Source organism: Salmo salar, chromosome ssa17, assembly GCF_905237065.1.
Source record: "Salmo salar chromosome ssa17, Ssal_v3.1, whole genome shotgun sequence".
NCBI lineage: Eukaryota > Metazoa > Chordata > Actinopteri > Salmoniformes > Salmonidae > Salmo > Salmo salar.
The window spans coordinates 18,165,596-18,185,078 of record NC_059458.1 but is presented as its reverse complement, the minus strand read 5'-3'; the positions used below and the strand labels follow the sequence as shown (position 1 = coordinate 18,185,078).

At 44.4% G+C, this 19,483-nt stretch overlaps 1 protein-coding gene across 2 annotated transcripts; it reads right to left on the bottom strand.

The window, feature by feature from the left end:
- Positions 1-1,465: 1,465 nt before the first annotated feature.
- LOC106575318 (calsequestrin-2) lies at positions 1,466-13,266 on the bottom strand. Of its 2 annotated transcripts, XM_014151781.2 has the most exons (12): positions 13,112-13,266; positions 10,842-11,017; positions 6,939-7,023; positions 5,142-5,242; positions 4,403-4,511; positions 3,579-3,652; positions 3,331-3,461; positions 2,944-2,989; positions 2,788-2,842; positions 2,364-2,464; positions 2,171-2,245; positions 1,466-1,994 (listed from the first exon to the last, which is right to left on the bottom strand). In XM_014151781.2, exons 2-12 carry the CDS (start codon positions 10,923-10,925, stop codon positions 1,779-1,781), a joined length of 1,077 nt encoding a protein of 358 aa, XP_014007256.2. In that variant the 5' UTR covers positions 10,926-11,017; positions 13,112-13,266; the 3' UTR covers positions 1,466-1,778. The 2 variants fall into 2 exon arrangements, with proteins under 2 accessions (XP_014007256.2, XP_014007255.2); XM_014151780.2 differs by lacking the exon at positions 13,112-13,266 and having other exon boundaries at positions 10,842-11,683.
- Between the last annotated feature and the right edge of the window lie 6,217 nt (positions 13,267-19,483).

Below are 19,483 nucleotides of genomic sequence, written 5' to 3'. Positions count from 1 at the left end.
TTAGGGCCACACTGTTGAGCTGATAGAGGTCATCTCCATCCTGGGCCTCATTCTCTACCTACTCTTATCCTCTTTCTTAGGGCCATGTCTAGAAAGGATTATAGCTAACCCTAAAATAAAAAAACCCAACCCTTTTCCTAACATTAACCTAATTCTCCTAACCTGCTGCGTAAGTTCTCCTAAACCAGCTCCGAAAAGTCGATTTTAACAAAAGCTGTATCCCTTCTCGACCAAACCCTTTCTTAATCCCATCTTCCATGGAGCTTGTCACTGAATAACCCAACCCCTGAACTACATGCCAGCCGCTCTTTGCATTTACTTCGGCCATTATTCATGTTAAACATCACGTTTTGTCGTGACTCGTGACACGGGTATCAATAAGCCACAACCGTAATTCACACAGTCATTCTGGTCTTAAGTGTTTTCATTTCCTGGTTCCCTTGGTGCAGGGAGAACATGCAGTCATCTGTCCTGTCTCCTGTGGATATAACCTCTTAGCTCCTCCACCACATCCCTTCAGCCATAGCATGGCATATGTATGCATTTTGCCATAATCCAAACATACCGTCTGCATACCACAGCATATGAGTAGCTGGAGGGGGGTGATTTTAACTGAATCTCTCATTATTCATTTATACCCAGTAACACCGATTCACCCAGAGTGTGTGTATGTTAAGTGTGTGTGGTTGCAGTTGTGGGGTGGGCTGCCTGTGCTTCCCACCGTGCATTAGAAGGACTAATGATGTTGCATTATTCAGAACGGTTTGAATAATTCATAGTGAAGTGTATAGCCGGAGAGTATGCTGGTCAGGACTCTGGCTGGCAGTGTGAGATCTGACCTCAGTATTTGATAATTTTTTTATTTAGCCTTTATTTAACTAGGCAAGTCAGTTAAAAACAAATTCATATTTACAATGATGGCCTACCCCAGTCAAACCTGGACAATGCTTGGCCAATTGTGTGCCGCCCTATGGGACTCCCATCATGGCCAGATGTGATGGAGCCTGGATTTAAACCAGGTACTGTAGTGATACCTCTTGCACTGAGATGCAGTGCCTTAGACCACTGCGCCACCCAGGAGCCTCTGTAATGACAGGCCTGAAGTTCCTGTCCTGCTAAGAATTTTAAATGTAACCAGTCCTTTTGGGTGTCAGGGAAAATGTAAAAACATTATTTTCTTTAGGAATGTAGTGAAGTAAAAGTTGTCAAAAATATAAATAGTCAAGTACTTAAGTCGTACTTTTAAAGTATCACACCAGTGGAGGCTGGTGGGGGGGAGTTATAGGAGGACTGGCTCATTGTAATGGCTGGAATGGAAGCAATGGAACGGAGTCAAACGTGGTTTCTATATGTTTGATACCGTTCCATTAATTCCATTCCAGCCAATACAATGAGCCAGTCCTCCTATTTACAATCCTCTGCCGTAAAGAAGCTTTAGCTTTTATTTAGAAAATGTACAAAGTGATGTACTGGTGTTGCAGTTTATTTCACAGTCTAGTTAAGTATTTACCTGCTATGGGCTAAGAAATTGCATGGTAACAATTGGTTATTTTAGTGCTTCTAGTACAAAGAACTGAACACTACAGATAACTACCTGGTATCAAGTAGTAAAGGCTATACATGTACATATTTAAATAAATCCCAAAGAAACCAAGTGTTTACTATTAGATCATTCTCATGCAACTACCATTTTACCCTACAATTTCCATGAAAATACAAGATAAAATACCAGACTGTTCAATAAAACATAACCCATGCAATCTCTGCTATACTGCAGGTTAGTCACTGTCATCATGGTCATCACAGTCTCCATGATCCTCGTGATCGTCACCATGGTGCCTATCCTCCCTGTCAACCCCGTCATAATCGTCCTTCACATCATCGTCATCCTCAGTGTTGACCTTCCCAGACAGCACGTCTTCGATCCAGTCCTCCAGCTCCTCAGCTGTGGGCAGGTCTTCATCGTTGGACATGTCCAGCCAGACACTGTCCGCCTGCCACAGTGGGGGGTCAAAGTTCAACCACTGGCCACCTCATCCAATTCAATTTTGTCTTCAGCTCAAGAGATCATACAGATTCTATTGTAACGAGATGTCCACAGGTGTTATCCTACCATTACGTTGAACCAACAGGTGGAACACAACTGAAGTTAAAGGAGTGCTCAACTTACGTCTGTCACGTTCACAACTCCAATCTGAGGCTTAAACAGGTTCACCTTGAAGGTCTTCTCCCAGTATGTGGTCAGCTGGACCGGGGAGACAGACACAAAGGCATTGGTGCAGTTTATAAAGCTGAACAAGCACACCAGATGAAATAGGTCATCATATACAGTATGATGGTGTGTGTGGGGTCAGAGGTCATACCAGTGGGAAGTCATCAGGGTCTATCCACACTATACTGAGCTCAGGGTTGTTGGTGTTGTCTCTGGCCACGTCTTTCAGGATCTCCAGGAACTCATAACCATCTGGAGAAATCACAGATGGACAGCTTAGAGATATTTGTACGCACCCATTTGTGTCCTTATCCATGTACTGTATTAAATATGGAATCCGCATTAGGGGAAACAGCGCCACTGTCCGCCCCCAGCACCTTTGTTATTGTTTTTGTTTTGTGGCCAAATGGAGGAGAGGCGTGTCGAGAAAATTGCAGTACATATTCTGCTGTTCTATCGGGGGTGTATCTGTTGTTTTCAGTAACATCTTTGTTGTTGTAACATCCCAAACGGACGTTGCAGTTTCACCATTAAGGAGTCCAACTTTACAAATGAGAAAATAAAGATCAACAAACCTGGGTCTTCCTCCTCAGCAAAGGCTACAATGTGGATCCCATCCAGGTTATCCTCCTGGGAAAGGGACATTGAATTTGTAAAGGGTACACATATAATACCACCAGTATAATTCCCTTTTCTCATGGAGAGGTACAGTAATACTGTAGGTAACTCACCCATGTCTCAAACATGTCCTCTGCACGCAACTTTCTCAGAGTCGCCCTGCGGAAGACAGACCGCAGCCACACAACATTTCAAGAATATCCAACGGTAAACCGGGTCATCCGTATGAGATCAGGAAGAATAACAGTGATGATATGAAAAATGACTGGATTCTAATGATCCATCTGCACCAACAGGAGACGTTAGACCCACAGAACTAAAGGGTGGCACACATCGCCTTGAATGTGGATCTCCTGTTCATCTACCGATCGTTCAGTGAAGTCTGACAACATTTTCACGCAATTCTAAATGTAAAATCCGTTTGCACACGGTTCACTCTCGGGAGGAAAACGCTATTGGTGTGTTCGAGCCCTGAAATGACATTTTTTTTTTCGGGTTACCTTTTGTGTTGGTGGACAAACTCCACTATCTCCATCTCTGAGAGTTGCCTGCCAGGGAGGATGGCTGGTTCCTCCATGAAGGGCTCATAGAAGTTTACCTCGTTCATCTTCAGAGAAAGGTGCTTCGCCGTCTGCGTCACAACACACATACTTAGCCATCACTGAAGTTGTGTAGAAACGGACCTAGGTGCTGTCTACACTCACACAGGTTTGACTTGGTTCAGGTTTGTGGAGTGTACTGTACTTACAGCTTTGTCGAATGTGGCGAAGAACTTGATGTAGGGCTGAAACCGCTCTGAGGCCTCCTGGAACGCCTTGTAGTCTGATAGAATGGAAGAAGAGGAAGAGAGAGAGAGAGAGAGAGAGAGAGAGAGAAAGAAAGAAAGAGATTACAGTTTGGTAGGATTGCATTCAAAACTCATCTTCCTTCAGAAAGCTATGTGATCAGGAAAACAAGGGTTGACATTCAATTTCAATTTCCCAGCGTAATCTCTCTCCCTCCTCCTCCTCCTCAGTAACAGAACCATTTTACATCCAGCTTCTGAGGCGCCAGGCTATCCTCTCAATAAGCCCGAAGGTCACGGCCGTAGGACCTACAATCTTCTCTCCGAAATAGGATTTTTCCTAATAAAAGCTGCATCACGTTTTTGTCAAATATGAGATTTTATCTTCCCTTCTCTCGTTTCTCTGTTTCTTCTTTGGAGCAGCACTGTCTATAATTGCTCTCGACCTATTAGACAGAGAACTAGAAACTATTAAAAGCCTCTCAGGAGGCAAGAAGGAGTGTCGATCAGCCCAGAACAAAGTGTCTTTTTAGCAGCTGGCTTAATGGCTATTTGCCTCTATTAGGTCCTATGTGGAGTAGTGAGCTTCTGGGGAGTATTGGGCAGGAACAGCAGGGAGACTTTAAGGGGGCTGATTTGGACAGCTGAAGTATGAAACCACACTGAGACGAGTGCACCTTAAAGCAAGGGACAATTTCTCACTCCCAACAGTTCTTCACACAATTCACTTGTTTGACTCGTGTGAACAGGGCATCTCATAATGCATGCTTTGGCATACACAGACTCACATGAGTCCTCTCCCTTGAAGTAACCAATGAGGCGTATGTCTTCCTCCATCCTCTCAAAGGCCCTCAGTTCCATAGGATTACTGATGAGCTCCACTGGGTCCTCCAACACCTAGGGGGCAGAGCAGCACAACAGCATGTCCATTCATTAACACAGTGGGAGAGAGTGGGCTGTGATGAGTGAGTTGCCTTTAATAACAGAAAAGTTGCCACTTGTACCAGGCAAAAAGCATTGCTTGTACTGTACATGAGCAACAGAAGTTTACTCCTTGCGTTTATCTTTTATTAATTCATCATGTTTGCTCTCTACTCCCTTCAAACTCTACACCACCAGCTGTATTTACCAATTACAACATCCCTTCAAACACTAACTCTGCTTATTTTCCCAGGAAAGACAAGGGGGAGAGGACTTACAGTGTTCTCCCGCTGAGCCATGCATTACCTCTCTCTCCCATGTCCCACCTCCCTCTTCCACCTCCCTCTTACCTCTCTCTCCCATGTCCCACCTCCCTCTTCCCTCTCTCTCACATGTCCCACCTCCCTCTTCCCTCTCTCTCCTACCTCCCTGTCCCACCTCCCTCTTCCCTCTCTCTTCCACCTCCCTCTTACCTCTCTTTCCCATGTCCCATGTCCCACCTCCCTCTCTCCCCTACCTCCCTCTTCCCTCTCTCTCTCTCTCTCTCTCTCCCACATCCCTCTTCCCTCTCACCTCCCTCTTCCCTCCCCTAATGATCCTACTCACATCCAACAGGAATTCCACCAGGGTGTCTGCCGAGAATTCCCCGTCAAACTCGATCACACGGTCGTCCTTGAAGATGTACAGACTGCCCTCCTCCTCCAAACCTGAGAGCCCAGAGGAAAGGAGGATTCAGAAAGCATTGGTGACTGATTGCCAACTGGAAAACAAGCCATGACAAATACCTATTTTGTAGAGGTTATGGTATTTTGATATTTTTGATGTAAAGGATTAGTTCAGAAGCCTTGTTCCATATTCATGTTTTGTGACCAGGGATTTGCCTGACCATATGACCTGACCAAGAATATAAACTCAGCAAAAAAGAAATGTCCTCTCACTGTCATCTGCGTTATTTTCAGCAAACATAACGTGTAAATATTTGTATGAACATAGGATTCAACAACTGAGACATAAACTGAACAAGTTCCACAGACATGTGACTACCAGAAATGGAATAATGTGTCTCTGGTTAAAATCAAAAGTAACAGTCAGTATCTGGTGTGGCCACCAGCTGCATTAAGTACTGCAGTGCATCTCCTCATGGACTGCACCAGATTTGCCAGTTCTTGCTGTGAGATGTTACCCCACTCTTCCACCAAGGCACCTGCAAGTTCCCAGACATTTCTGGGGGGGGAATGGCCCTAGCCCTCACCCTCCGATCCAACAGGTCCCAGACGTGCTTAATGGGATTGAGATCCGGGCTCCTCGCTGGCCATGGCAAAACACTGACATTCATGTCTTGCAGGAAATCACGCACAGAACGAGCAGTATGGCTGGTGGCATTGTCATGCTGGAGGGTCATGTCAAGATGAGCCTGCAGGAAGGGTACCACATGAGGGAGGAGGATGTCTTCCCTGTAACACACAGCGCTGAGATTGCCTGCAATGACAACAAGCTCAGTCCGATGATGCTGTGACACACCGCCCCAGACCATGACGGACCCTCCACCTCCAAATTGATCCCGCTTCAGAGTACAGGCCTCGGTGTAACTCTCATTCCTTCGACAATCAGCGCGAATCCGACCATCGCCCCTGGTGAGACAAAACCACGACTCGTCGGTGAAGAGCACTTTTTGCCAGTCCTGTCTGGTCCAGCGACGGTGGGTTTGTGCCCATAGGCGACGTTGTTGCGGTGATGTCCGGTGAGGACCTGCCTTACAACAGGCCTATAAGCCCTCAGTCCAGCCTCTTTCAGCCTATTGCGGACAGTCTGAGCACTGATGGAGGGATCGTGCGTTCCTGGTGTAACTCGGGCAGTTGTTGTTGCCATCCTGTACCTGTCCCGCAGGTGTGATGTTCGGATGTACCGATCCTGTGCAGGTGTTGTTACACGTGGTCTGCCACTGCGAGGATGATCAGCTGTCCGTCTTATCTCCCTGTAGCGCTGTCTTAGGCGTCTCACAGTACAGACATTGCAATTTATTTCCCTGGCCACATCTGCAGTCCTCATGCCTCCTTGCAGCATGCCTAAGGTACATTCGCGCAGATGAGCAGGGACCCTGGGCATCTTTCTTTTGGTGTTTTTCAGAGTCAGTAGAAAGGCCTCTTTAGTGTCCTAAGTTTTCATAACTGTGACCTTAATTGCCTACCGTCTGTAAGCTGCTAGTGTCTTAACGACCGTTCCACAGGTGCATGTTCATTAATTGTTTATGGTTCATTGAACAAGCATGGGAAACAGTGTTTAAACCCTTTACAATGAAGATCTGTGAAGTTATTTGGCTTTTTACGAATTATCTTTGAAAGACAGGGTCCTGAAAAAGGGACGTTCCTTTTTTTGCTGAGTTTATGACAAATTATGACGTACCCAGTTTCTTGGCAACTTTGGCATCCTTCTGAGAGTCGACCATCCCAAAGCCAATGTCCTTGTCCTCCAGGACCTGTGCAGTCAGCTGAGGATTTAGCAAGACACAACATTTGTCATCAGCCAACTTGGTATTTCAACAACGTAGCAACAATGTGTTGTGGGCACTTATTTCCTTATGATCCACCTCAATCATTAGACAAATTCGGCATTGCATTAGTCCACTGTGGGAAATAGAAATATATAACCTGCTTTCAAGCTCAACTTCCTCTCTCCCTGATGCTTGGAATTTGGGCTAGCAACTGCAGCCAGTGCTGTCTTTGTCTATACAGCTTTGATCGCCAAGGTTCTAGAGGAGAGCACCCTGTGGACTGACTGTGGGAGAAACTCCTTTATAAGTGTCAGCACTGTTTACTGTTCAGAGAACACTTCCTCAGAGAGGAACAAAGGCCTCCAAACTACCACTGCACTGCAGAGGGCTAAAGTGGAGTTTGACTCAGGTCCTTTTGTTGCGACTGGGGTGGGTACTTCTAACTTTTTGAAAGACAGATGTTTGCAAATAGTTAAGCTACTGTTTAGTATGCATCTATATTGTCACAAGAAGCAGTAGGGCCTCTTTCATTAATTAGTTCATGTATTCTGAGCCAAATAAGTAGTTACAGTGCATTCGGAAAGTATTCAGAACCCTTATCTTTGTCCACATTTTGTTAGGTTACAGCCTTATTCTAAAATGGATTAAATAGTTGTTTTCCCTCATCAATCTACACACAATACCCCATAATGACAAAGCAAAAACAGGATTACACATTTTTCCAAATTTATTAAACTGAAAAAGACATTTACATAAGTATTCAGACCCTTTACTCAGTACTTTGTTAAACCACTTTAGGCAGCGATTACAGCCTCGAGTCTTCTTGGGTATGACGCTACAAGCTTGGCACACCTATATTTGGGAATTTCTCACATTCTTCTCTGCAGATCCTCTCAAGCTCTGTCAGGTTGGATGAGGTGCGTCGCTGCATAGCTATTTTCAGGTCTCTCCAGAGATGTTCAATCGGGTTCAAGTCTGGGCTCTAGCTGGACCACTCAAGGACATTCAGAGACCAAGCCATTCCTGCGTTGTCTTGGCTGTGTGCTTAGGGTCGTTGTCCTGTTGGAAGGTGAACCTTCACCCCAGTCTGAGGTCCTGAGCGCTCTGGAGCAGGTTTTCATCAAGGATCTCTGTACTTTGCTCCGTTCATCTTTCCCTCGATCCTGACTAGCCTCCCAGTCCCTGCCGCTGAAAAACATCCCCACAGCATGATGCTGCCACCACCATGCTTCCCCGTAGGGATGGTGTCAGGTGTCCTCCAGGCGTGACGCTTGGCATTCAAGCCAAAGAGTTCAATCTTGGTTTCATCAGACCAGAGAATCTTGTGTCTCATGGTCTGAGAGTCCTTTAGGTGCCTTTTGGCAAACTCCAAGTGGGCTGTCATATGCCTTTTACTGAGGAGTGGCTTCCGTCTGGCCACTCTACCATATAAAGGCCTGATGGGTGGGGTGCTGCAGAGATGGTTGTCCTTCTGGAAGGCTATCCCATCTCCACAGAGGAACTCAGAGTGACCATCAGGTTCTTGGTCACCTCCCTGACCAAGGCCCTTCTCCCCCTATTGCTCTTGGTGGTTCCAAACGTTTTCCAGTTAAGAATGATGGAGGCCACTGTGTTCTTGGGGACCTTCAATGCTGCAAAAAGTTTTTGGTACCCTTCCCCAGATCTGTGCCTCGATACAATACTGTCTCAGCGCTCTACGGACAATTCCTTTGACCTCATGGCTTGGTTTTTGCTCTGACATGCACTGTCAACTGTGGGACCAACTATGGGACCTTGTGTGCCTTTCCAAATCATGTCCTATCAATTGAATTTACCAAAGATGGACTCCAATCAAGTTGTAGAAACATCTCAAGGATGATCAATGGAAACAGGATGCACCTGATTTCAAGTTCGAGTCTCATAGCAAAGGGTCTGAATACTTATGTAAATAAGGTATTTCTGTTTTTCATTTTTAATAAATGAGCAAAAATTTCTAAAAACCTGTTTTCACTTTGTCATTATGGGGTATTGTGTGTTGATTGAACATTTGTAATTGAATCCATTTTAGAATAAGACTAATGTAACGAAAAGTGGAAAAAGTCCATGGTTCTGAATAATTTCAGAATACACTGAATAAACTATAATTAGAAGCTGACCTAGAAACAGTCCTGGGACATTGGGGGAATCAACATGAGAATACACATAATCATCACGTCCTGATGGTATGATATTGCTCTGTTCTACAAGAGAAACCGGGTAATGCTCTCTCTGAAACTACCCATCAACCTTTTTCATTTTTTTTATTTCACCTTTATTTAACCAGGTAGGCCAGTTGAGAACAAGTTCTCATTTACAACTGTGACCTGGCCAAGATAAAGCAAAGCAGTGCGACACAAACAACACAGAGTTACACATGGGATAAACAAATGTACAGTCAATAACACAATAGAAAAGTCTATATACAGTGTGTGCAAATGTAGTAAGATTAGGGAGGTAAGGCAATAAATAGGCCATAGTGGCGAAATAATTACAATTTAGCAATTAAACATTGGAGTGATAGATGTGCAGAAGATGGATGTGCAAGTAGAGATACTGGGGTGCAAAGGAGCAAAAAATAAATAACAATATGGGGATGAGGTAGTTGGGTGGGCTATTTACAGATGGGCTGTTGCTTAAAGTTAGTGAGGGAGATATAAGACTCCACCTTTGACAAATTACAACAATATAACCCATAGAGTTCACTCTTTAGCCCAGGGGTGTCAAACTCATTCCACGGAGGGCCGAGTGTCTAAGGGTTTTTGTTTTTTCCTTTCAATTAAGACCTAGACAACCAGGTGAGGGGAGTTCTTTACTAATTAGTGACCTTAAATCATCAATCAAGAACAAGGGTGGAGCAAAAACCCACAGACACTCGGCCCTCCGTGGAATGAGTTTGACACGTTTATCAAGTATGGAAAAGGGAAATAAGATATTATTCTAGTTTTAGTCTGTTCTTTCTCATGACATGTAACAGATAAGCTTCTGTGTAAGTGACAGAAAGGTATCTGTGATTGAGGTGCCATTTGGCTAAACATTTGGCTTTGACTAATCTCTGACATCAAATCTTAGTTTTACAAAGATATGGTCATATAGCAGCTGTCCAGGCACAGAACTTATTTCCCTTGTCCACACAGTGTCCAGCAATCCTCATTTAAAATGTCCTGGTGGCGCATAAAGATGTCAACTCTATTTATGATGTCACCAGAGTTGAAGTGACAGACGGTTAACTTCAGCGAGAGAAGACATGTAAATCAACCAGCTTGAATGTTATGGAAAGACGATGTTGACCTTGGGAACAAACAGGTGCTTTTACAAAGACGTATCTAAGGAACTAGGATGTGTAATATATCTTCCATGTCAATTATCAAATGAAATGTATAAATTCACTGTGATTACCATTAAGCCTTAAAGCTCTACATGTCCCCATCCTCATCTGTTAAAATTACCTTATGTCTGTGCTCTACACATTTTGTCTTGGGGTCGAATAATAATCCCATAATCCTATTCACAACCTTATTGACCTTGCTTACCAGGAAACATTTACTATCCGGGATCCTTGGAACGCATCTACCCTAAACCTTTACCTTTACCATAACCCTAATTTTAACCCTTACCTTAACCATTTTAAATTTCAACTTCAATGGGGGGTAGGGACATCCCAAGTATCCCGGATAGCACTGACCCTCAGACAAGGACTGTTGGCCCCTGTTGGCTGACCTATAGCATCTGAACATCCCTGCACTACTCCCCCCCCCTCTCTCCTCCACTCTCACCTCATCTCCTCTTTCCCCTCTTACCTCCAGCACAAGCTCAGTCATCTGAAGCTGCTTCTGCCTGCCTTTGTGAGCCGGCTGCGGTTCATGGTAGAGTAGGCACAGCATGTCAAACCTCTTCAGAGCCTTCTTGTAGTTGCGTTCGTTGATGTGCAGAACGCGGTCCTTCCCGTCAAAGCTGGGGAACTCCAGTCCCTGCTCTGCAGAGCACAGGGAGGCCAGGTACAGACAGGGCAACAGGGACAGCCAGAGGAGCTGCATGCTTCTTAGAGGGAAATACCCACTAATGGACAATGAGTAGGAACTGGAAGAAGCAGGGGAAACTATACAGAACTAGAACCCTTGAGCCTTCAATGGGTAGTAGCCAGTACTAGCCATCAATTTGCACCAGTAAAAGAAACAGAAAAAGGTTTTGAAAATAACAAGCAAGAGAAGAATTGTTGTTCGCCCTAAAGTCTCCAGCTCTAGTTGTATTCTTTCACTCTCTCTCTTCCTCACTCTCTCTAGTTCTCTTTCTGCCTCTCTCTCTCTTTTTCCCTTTCGCGTTCTCTCTCTTTCCTTCTCACTCTCTCGCTCTCTCTCTCTCTTCCTCACTCGAGTTCTCTTTCTCTCTCTCTAGTTGTCTTTCTGCCTCTCTCTCTCTCTCTCTCTCTCTTTCCCTTCCTCGTTCTCGCTCTTTCCTTTGCTCTCTCTCTTTCTCTTCCTTGCCTGCCTCACACTGTTGTTGAAAAAGTAAGTCCCCAAAAGTGAATCCGGGGAGTTTGGCAGAGTGGAAAGCTCACAATAAAATAGCAAGTGACCCCCTCTCTATCGCACTTTCGGGGCCTCTTTATGAGGCCAATTGTTTCTGGGCTTAAAATAACTGTTGGGCTGCAGAAAAGAGGACATATAGATAGATAGGAGAACCCCAGGGGGTTTCCACTGTCTCTCTATCAGCGCCTGACATGATGAAACATCTCTCTAGCTGTCGGGGGAATAGCCAAGGAGTTGGGATGTGGGTCGGAGGAGAGAAGTGGATCTGGAGTGAGAGGGTTCACCATTATTTTTGGAATGAGTGTGTTTTCAGTAATGTGAAGTGCTGTTACAGCATGCATGTTATCCTAATACAGTAGAGGGTTTAAAGAATAATAGGTATAAAGCCTGATCTACAATGTAATCATTGCCCTCACACAAGCCACTGTTTGTGCTAAGGAAGCCACAGTGTGTTTAGCTAACATTCCAATCCTTGTACTCTGTGTCATATGCCAAATGGCAAGGAGTGGAATGATATCTTAACAGACTGGTACCCAGACTAACAGTGTGTTACCATGGTGCAGATGAGCGTACTGAATACAGATTTGTTCATTGTGTAATGTAGCTCCACTGCCGGGTAGAGAGGGCCAAAATAACACTTACAATGCCAATGAAGACATGAGAGAAAAGTTTACAAATGTAATATGTCTGTGTGCTATATTTGTCAGGCGGACTAACAGCATTGAACGAGGGTGTGTACATAACTATGATTGAATGCGTTTTGTGTTTGATCAAATTCAAATCTAATGAGCAGCAGATTGAGGCCTCTTTACATTGAAACAAAAAGAAGCAATGTACAGAACCAACCTGGACTCAGACCTACATGTAACATAGTAAAAGGAAATCTGTCTCCCGCCATGTAGTATGATGTTACGTTACGTTTCCTATGGTATGTATTAATTTGTGGATGTCCATCATCCATTTCGTATGATATCTTCCGAATTGCAATTTGTACAATATGTTTCGAATCCCAATTTGTTGTGGCTATCGTAAGCTAGTTGGCTAGGAATTATGGTTAGGAGTTAGGTTAAAGGGTTAAAGTTAGGGTTAGCTAACATGATAAGTAGTTGCAAAGTAGCTAACAAGTTGTAAGTATTTGCAAAGTGGCTAAAATGCTAAAGTTATCCGTGATGAGATTAGGCAAACTATTAGAATTTTAGCAACCAGGAAATGGAGGAGCGATTTCTGCATAGTGCTTCTTCAAAGATGCACTATGCAGAAATCGCTCTGCCATTTCCTGGTTGCAAAAATTTTAATAGTACGCCTAATTTCAGTTTATGTAACAAAACAAGCAGTCATTGTGTAGAGATTCATTGTACCATCTAAATCGTTGTGAAATATATTTCCAAAACCAAAAATATTGTATTTTCAGCTGTTTGAAACTGGTGTACAACACCGAAAGTAAAAGATGCAAAAACGAAACTTAAGAAGGAGAAGCCTAGAAATAACGCATAGAACAGATCTACCGCTTACTATACTTGCATTCAAGATTTATAACTCACGTTTCTATGTGAATTTTGTCAGGTCACCCCAAAGAAATACATCTTGTAGCTTTTAGTAACCTGTTTTATGTAACTATACCTAAATTACATATCATACTAATTTGGGTGTCTCGGATTTACATTTTCTTTGTTAAATCTAGTCTTTGAGACCAGGGTGACGGAACACACACAAAATGCGCAAATGGTCCCAATATTACAGGGAGATACGTCAATACCTGTAATTACGGTAAGTGTTTTCAGACCAAACTAGAGGCTAACCAAGCATCAGTCATTGCTAACTGTCTGAGCGAAGAAAATGAAGCTGGCGTGCCCCTTGATCCCTCTTCTAACTTTACAATTTTGTGTAGTTGATTTCAGCGTGGCGGGATCAGGCAACAATAAAGATATGGAATATGTACATTTTTGTAGGGCTGTGCTGGACTGAAATTGCATGACCGAATTAATCTCAGGAGTTCCAATTCATCATAGCTAGCTAGCCCGGTTAATGTTAGCTAACAAACTAAGTTAGCTAACGTAGCAAGTAGAAACAACTGGATGCATGCGAGAAAAAAAAAAAAAAATGTTCTTCATTTTTAGCAGAAGTCTCTATCAATATTGGATACAGAGTTTTCCCAAGGCACCCCTTTTTAAAGAATAGGAATTTGATTAACTGTGTGGCTCAAATTGTTAGGTTAGTTAATGTAATGCAACAGGTCTTTATTTCACCATAATTTAACCAGGTAGGGTAGTTGAGAACAAGTTTTCATTTGCAACTGCGACCTGGCCAAGATCAAGCTTGGCAATTCGACACATACAACAACACAGAGTTACACATGGGATAAACAAACATACAATCAGTAATACAGTAGAAAAAAAGAAAACAAAAAGTCTATATACAGTGAGTGAAAATTAGGTAAGGGAGTTAAGAAAATAAATAGGCCATGGTGGCGAAGAAATTACAATATAGCAATTAAACACTGGAATTGTAGATGTGCAGAAGATGAATGTGCAAGTAGAGATACTGGGGTGCAAAGGAGCAAGATAAATGAATACAGTATGGGGATGAGGTAGTTGGATGGGCTGTTTACAGATTGGCTATGTACAGGTGCAGTGATCTGTGAGCTGCTCTGACAGCTGGTGCTTAAAGCTAGTGAGGGAGATATGAGTCTCCAGCTTCAGTGATTTTTGCAGTTCGTTCCAGTCATTGGCAGCAGAGAACTGGAAGAAAAGGTGGCCAAAGGATGAATTGGCTTTGGGGGTGACCAGTGAGATATACCTGCTGGAGTGGGTGCTGCTATGGTGACCAGTGAGCTGAGATAAGGCGGGGCTTTACCTAGCAGAGACTTACAGATGACCTGGAGCCAGTGGGTTTGAGTGAAGCGAGGGCCAGCCAACGAGAGCGTACAGGTCACAGTGGTGGGTAGTATATGGGGCTTTGGTGACAAAACAGATGGCACTGTGATAGACTGCATCCAATTTGTTGAGTAGAGTGTTGGAGGCTATTTTATAAATGACATCGCCGAAGTCGAGGATCGGTAGGATGGTCAGTTTTACGAGGGTATGTTTGGCAGCATGAGTGAAGAATGCTTTGTTGCGAAATAGGAAGCCGATTCTAGATTTAATTTTGGATTGGAGAAGCTTAATGTGAGTCTGGAAGGAGAGTTTACAGTCTAACCAGACACCTAGGTATTTGTAGTTATCCACATATTCTAAGTCCGAGCCGTCCAGAGTAGTAGTGCTGGACAGGCGGGCAGGTGCGGGCAGTGATCGGTTGAAGAGCATGCATTTAGTTTTACTTGCATTTAAGAGCAGTTGGAGGCCACGGAAGGAGAGTTGTAAGGCATTGAAGCTCGTCTGGAGGTTAGTTAACACAGTGTCTAAAGAAGGGCCAGAAGTATACAGAATGGTGTCGCCTGCGTAGAGGTGGATCAGAGAATCACCAGCAGCAAGAGCGACATCATTGATGTATACAGAGAAGAGAGTCGGCCCGAGAATTGAACCCTGTGGCAGCCCCATAGACTGCCAGAGGTCCGGACAACAGGCCCTCCGATTTGACACACTAAACTCTATCAGAGAAGTAGTTGGTAAACCAGGCGAGGCAATCATTTGAGAAACCAAGGCTGTTGAGTCTGCCAATAAGAATGTGGTGATTGACAAAGTCGAAAGCCTTGGCCAGGTCGATGAATACGGCTGCACAGTAATGTCTCTTATCGATGGTGGTTATGATATCATTTAGGACCTTGAGCGTGGCTGAGGTGCACCCATGACCAGCTCAGACACCAGATTGCATAGCGGAGAAGGTATGGTGAGATTCTAAATGGTCGGTAATCTGTTTGTTAACTTGGCTTTCGAAGACCTTAGAAAGGCAGGGTAGGATAGATATAGGTCTGTAGCAGTTTGGGTCTAGAGTGTCTCCCCCTTTGAAGAGGGGGATGACCGCTGCAGCTTTCCAATCTTTGGGAATCTCAGACGATACAAAAGAGAGTTTGAACAGGCTAGTGATAGGGGTTGCAACAATTTTGGCAGATAATTTTAGAAAGAGAGGGTCCAGATTGTCTAGCCCGGCTGATTTGTAAGGGTCCAGCTTTTGCAGCACTTTCAGAAAATCGGCTATCTGGATTTGGGTGAAGGAGAAATTGGGGAGGCTTGGGCGAGTTGCTGTGGGGAGTGCAGGGCTGTTGACCGGGGTAGGGGTAGACAGGTGGAAAGCATGGTCAGCCATAGAAAAATGCTTATTGAAATTCTCAATTATAGTGGATTTATCGGGGGTGACAGTGTTTCCTTGCCTCAGTGCAGTGGGCAGCTGGGAGGAGGTGCTCTTATTCCACCCTGGACTTCACAGTGTCTCAGAACTTTTTTGTGTTTGTGCTACAGGATGCAAATTTCTGCTTGAAAAAGCTAGCCTTAGCTTTCCTAACTGCCTGTGTATATTGGTTCCTAACTGCCCTAAAAAGTTGCATATTACAGGGGCTATTCGATGCTCATGCAGAACGCCACAGGATGCTTTTGCGCTGGTCAAGGGCAGTCAGGTCTGGAGAGAACCAAGGGCTATATCTGTTCCTGGTTCTACATTTTTTGAATGGGACATGCTTATTTAAAATGGTGAGGAAGGCACTTTTAAAGAATGACCAGGCATCCTCTACTGAAGGGATGAGGTCAATATCCTTCCAGGATACCCGGGCCAGGTCGATTAGAAAGGCCTGCTCGCTGAAGTGTTTTAGGGAGCGTTTGACAGTGATGAGGGGTGGTCGTTTGACCACAGACCCATTACGGATGCAGGCAATGAGGCAGTGATCGCTGAGATCTTGGTTGAAAACAACAGAGGTCTGTTTGGAGGGCAAGTTAGTTAAGATGATATCTATGAGGGTGCCAGTGTTTACAGATTTGGGGTTGTACCTGGTGGGTTCATTGAAAGTTTGTGTGAGATTGAGGGCATCAAGCTTAGATTGTAGGATGGCCGGGGTGTTAAGCATGTCCTAGTTTAGGTCACCGAGCAGCACAAGCTCTGAAGATAGATGGGGGGGCAATCAGTTCACATATGGTGTCCAGGGCACAGCTGGGGGCAGAGGGTGGCCTATAGCAAGCGGTAACAGTGAGAGACTTGTTTCTGGAAAGGAGGATTTTTTTTAAAGTAGAAGCTCGAATTGTTTGGGCACAGACCTGGATAGTAAGACAGAACTCTGCAGGCTAACTCCGCCCCCTTTGGCAGTTCTATCTTGTCGGAAAATGTTATAGTTAGGGATGGAAACTTCAGCGTTTTTGATGCTCTTCCTGAGCCAGGATTCAGACACGGCTAGGACATCCGGGTGGGCAGAGTGTGCTTGGGCAGTGAATAAAACAAACTTAGGGAGGAGGCTTCTAATGTTAACATGCATGAAACCAAGGCTTTTACAGTTACAGAAGTCAACAAATGAGAGCGTCTGGGGAATAGGAGTGGAGCTAGGCACTGCAGGGCCTGGATTAACCTCTACATCACCAGAGGAACAGAGTAGGATAAGGGTACGGCTAAAGGAACTGGTCGCCTAGTACGTTCAGAACAGAGTGTAAAAGGAACAGATTTCTGGGCACGGTAGAATAGATTCAAGGCATAATGTACAGACAAAGGTATGGTAGGATGTGAATACAGTGGGGGTAAAGCTGTGCATAGAGTGACGATGAAAGAGATATTGTCTCTAGGAATATCATTTAAACCAGGTGATGTCACCAAATGTGTTGGAGGTGGAATAAAAGTGTTCACTAAGGCCTATTGAGCCGGGCTAGAAGCTCTACAGTGAAATAAGGCAATAAATACTAACCAAAACAGCAATGGACAAGGCATATTGACGTTCGGGAGAGGCATGCGTAGCCGAGTAATCATGGGAGTCCAGTGAGTGGCTTCAGGCAGCTAGAGTGCCGGGGCTAGCAGCTAGCAGAAGGGCCTTAGAAGGACGTTGCGACGGAAGAAAGTCTGTTGTGGCCCCCTCGTGCTGAATATGTCGGCAGACGGATCAGTAGGGCTCCATGTGGTAAACCAAGCCAATTGGAAAAATAGGTATAGTGGCCGAAGAATTTGCCCAATGGGCCTCTTAAGCTAACAGTCCGGTGTGCTCTAGACAGCTGACGTTAGCGGGCCGTGGCTAGCAGTGCCGCGGAGCCAGTTTGAGTACCCCCTCGAGCGCATTTCGTCGGTAGTCCAGTCGTGAAGGATTGGTGGGGTTCCGTTCCCCGTACCGGCAGTAGAAGGGGGTTCGGGCCAGTTGGCAAAAAGGGTATTATAGACCAGGAGAGGCTGTTGGGCTTCTTCTGCTAGCTGGGATATGGGCCTAGCATGGGCTAGCTCCAGGCTAATTGGTGCTAGCTTCGTTACTTGTAGTAACGTTACTTGTAACGTTAGTTCGGGTTATCTGATGTTTACCCTAACCTTTCCCAGCCTGGTCTCATAGACTAGTTGTAACAAAGTAAATGTAAATCTGACATACTAAATTAGCAAAATACAGTATTTTACATTTGGTATCGTTACATAAGACAGAAGGTTACTCAAGGTAAAAACAAAAGGAGGGTGGATGGTCTGGTGGGCATATAACGCAAACGTCGAGGAACCCAAAGGTTGCGTGTTCGAATCTCATCATGGACAATTTTAGCTAATTAGCAACTTTGAAACTACTTAAAATGTTAGCTAACCCTAAATCTTAACCTTAACCCAAACCGCTAGCTGAAGTTAACCACCTAGCTAATGTTAGCCACAACAAATTGGAATACGTAACATATCATATTAATTGCAATTTGTAACATATCATACGAAATGGAGTGTCTTAGATTTATGTACAGAATAATACAAAATGCTCTGAGACCAGGTTGCCTTTCCTGACCTCAGTCTCTTCTAAATACTAGTGTGCAGCTTATCCCATATTTACAACCCAAGGCAGTGTAAGTAGCCTTTGCCACAGGCTTTCAGTGTGTAAGCAATCATGCATACTGATCGGTATCTCAGTAGTCCAGGAAGTGCATGCTCTTTGCCGAACAAGCTCTGTTTTATTAGGTAATGGTGGCAGGTGGCAGATATACCTTGAAAAGATCACCAAAGCCACACAACAATACAACCCTTGCAGCCCATACAACTGCAGTTGCCATCTCAGGTAATGCATGCAGGAGAACAGATGTTGCTCCCCATGAAAACAATATTGCTATACAAAAGGGTTTCAGCTTTTTAACATAAAGCCGTTGGTTACCTTGTTAGAGCAGATCCTTCATTCTCTCTCCATTGTCCTCAATCCATCCAGTGTCTTGAATGATGACCTACGGCCAATCAGAGAGGGAGTGTCTGAGGAGCTCATGGCGGACACGCTCCGTCGTGGTGTGGGCACCCATTACCAAATCATTAATGGTAAACTGAACCGAACTGTATGTTCCCAGCCAGGTGTGGAAACAAAACATTACAATTAGTCTGTGTACACATCTGAGTTTGTCTGTGCAAGTGTTTCTCATCAAACTTAGAAATCAGACCCTGGTTTTGTATGATAAATGTGGTCCATTAATTAGTGGTCGATCATTTAGTAACATGTATTATCTTTAGGCCTATAGCAGTAGCGAGCTAGTTAATATGATACAGTCATCATGTCTCGTCTGTCTCTCTGATTGGTTTAGGTGTAGTGTCATGTCTCACCCGCCTGTCTCTCTGATTGGTTTAGGTGTAGTGTCATGTCTCAGCTGCCTGTCTCTCTGATTGGTTTAGGTGTAGTGTCATGTCTCACCCGCCTGTCTCTCTGATTGGTTTAGGTGTAGTGTCATGTCTCAGCTGCCTGTCTCTATGATTGGTTTAGGTGTAGTGTCATGTCTCACCCGCCTGTCTCTCTGATTGGTTTAGGTGTAGTGTCATGTCACACCCGCCTGTCTCTCTGATTGGTTTAGGTGTAG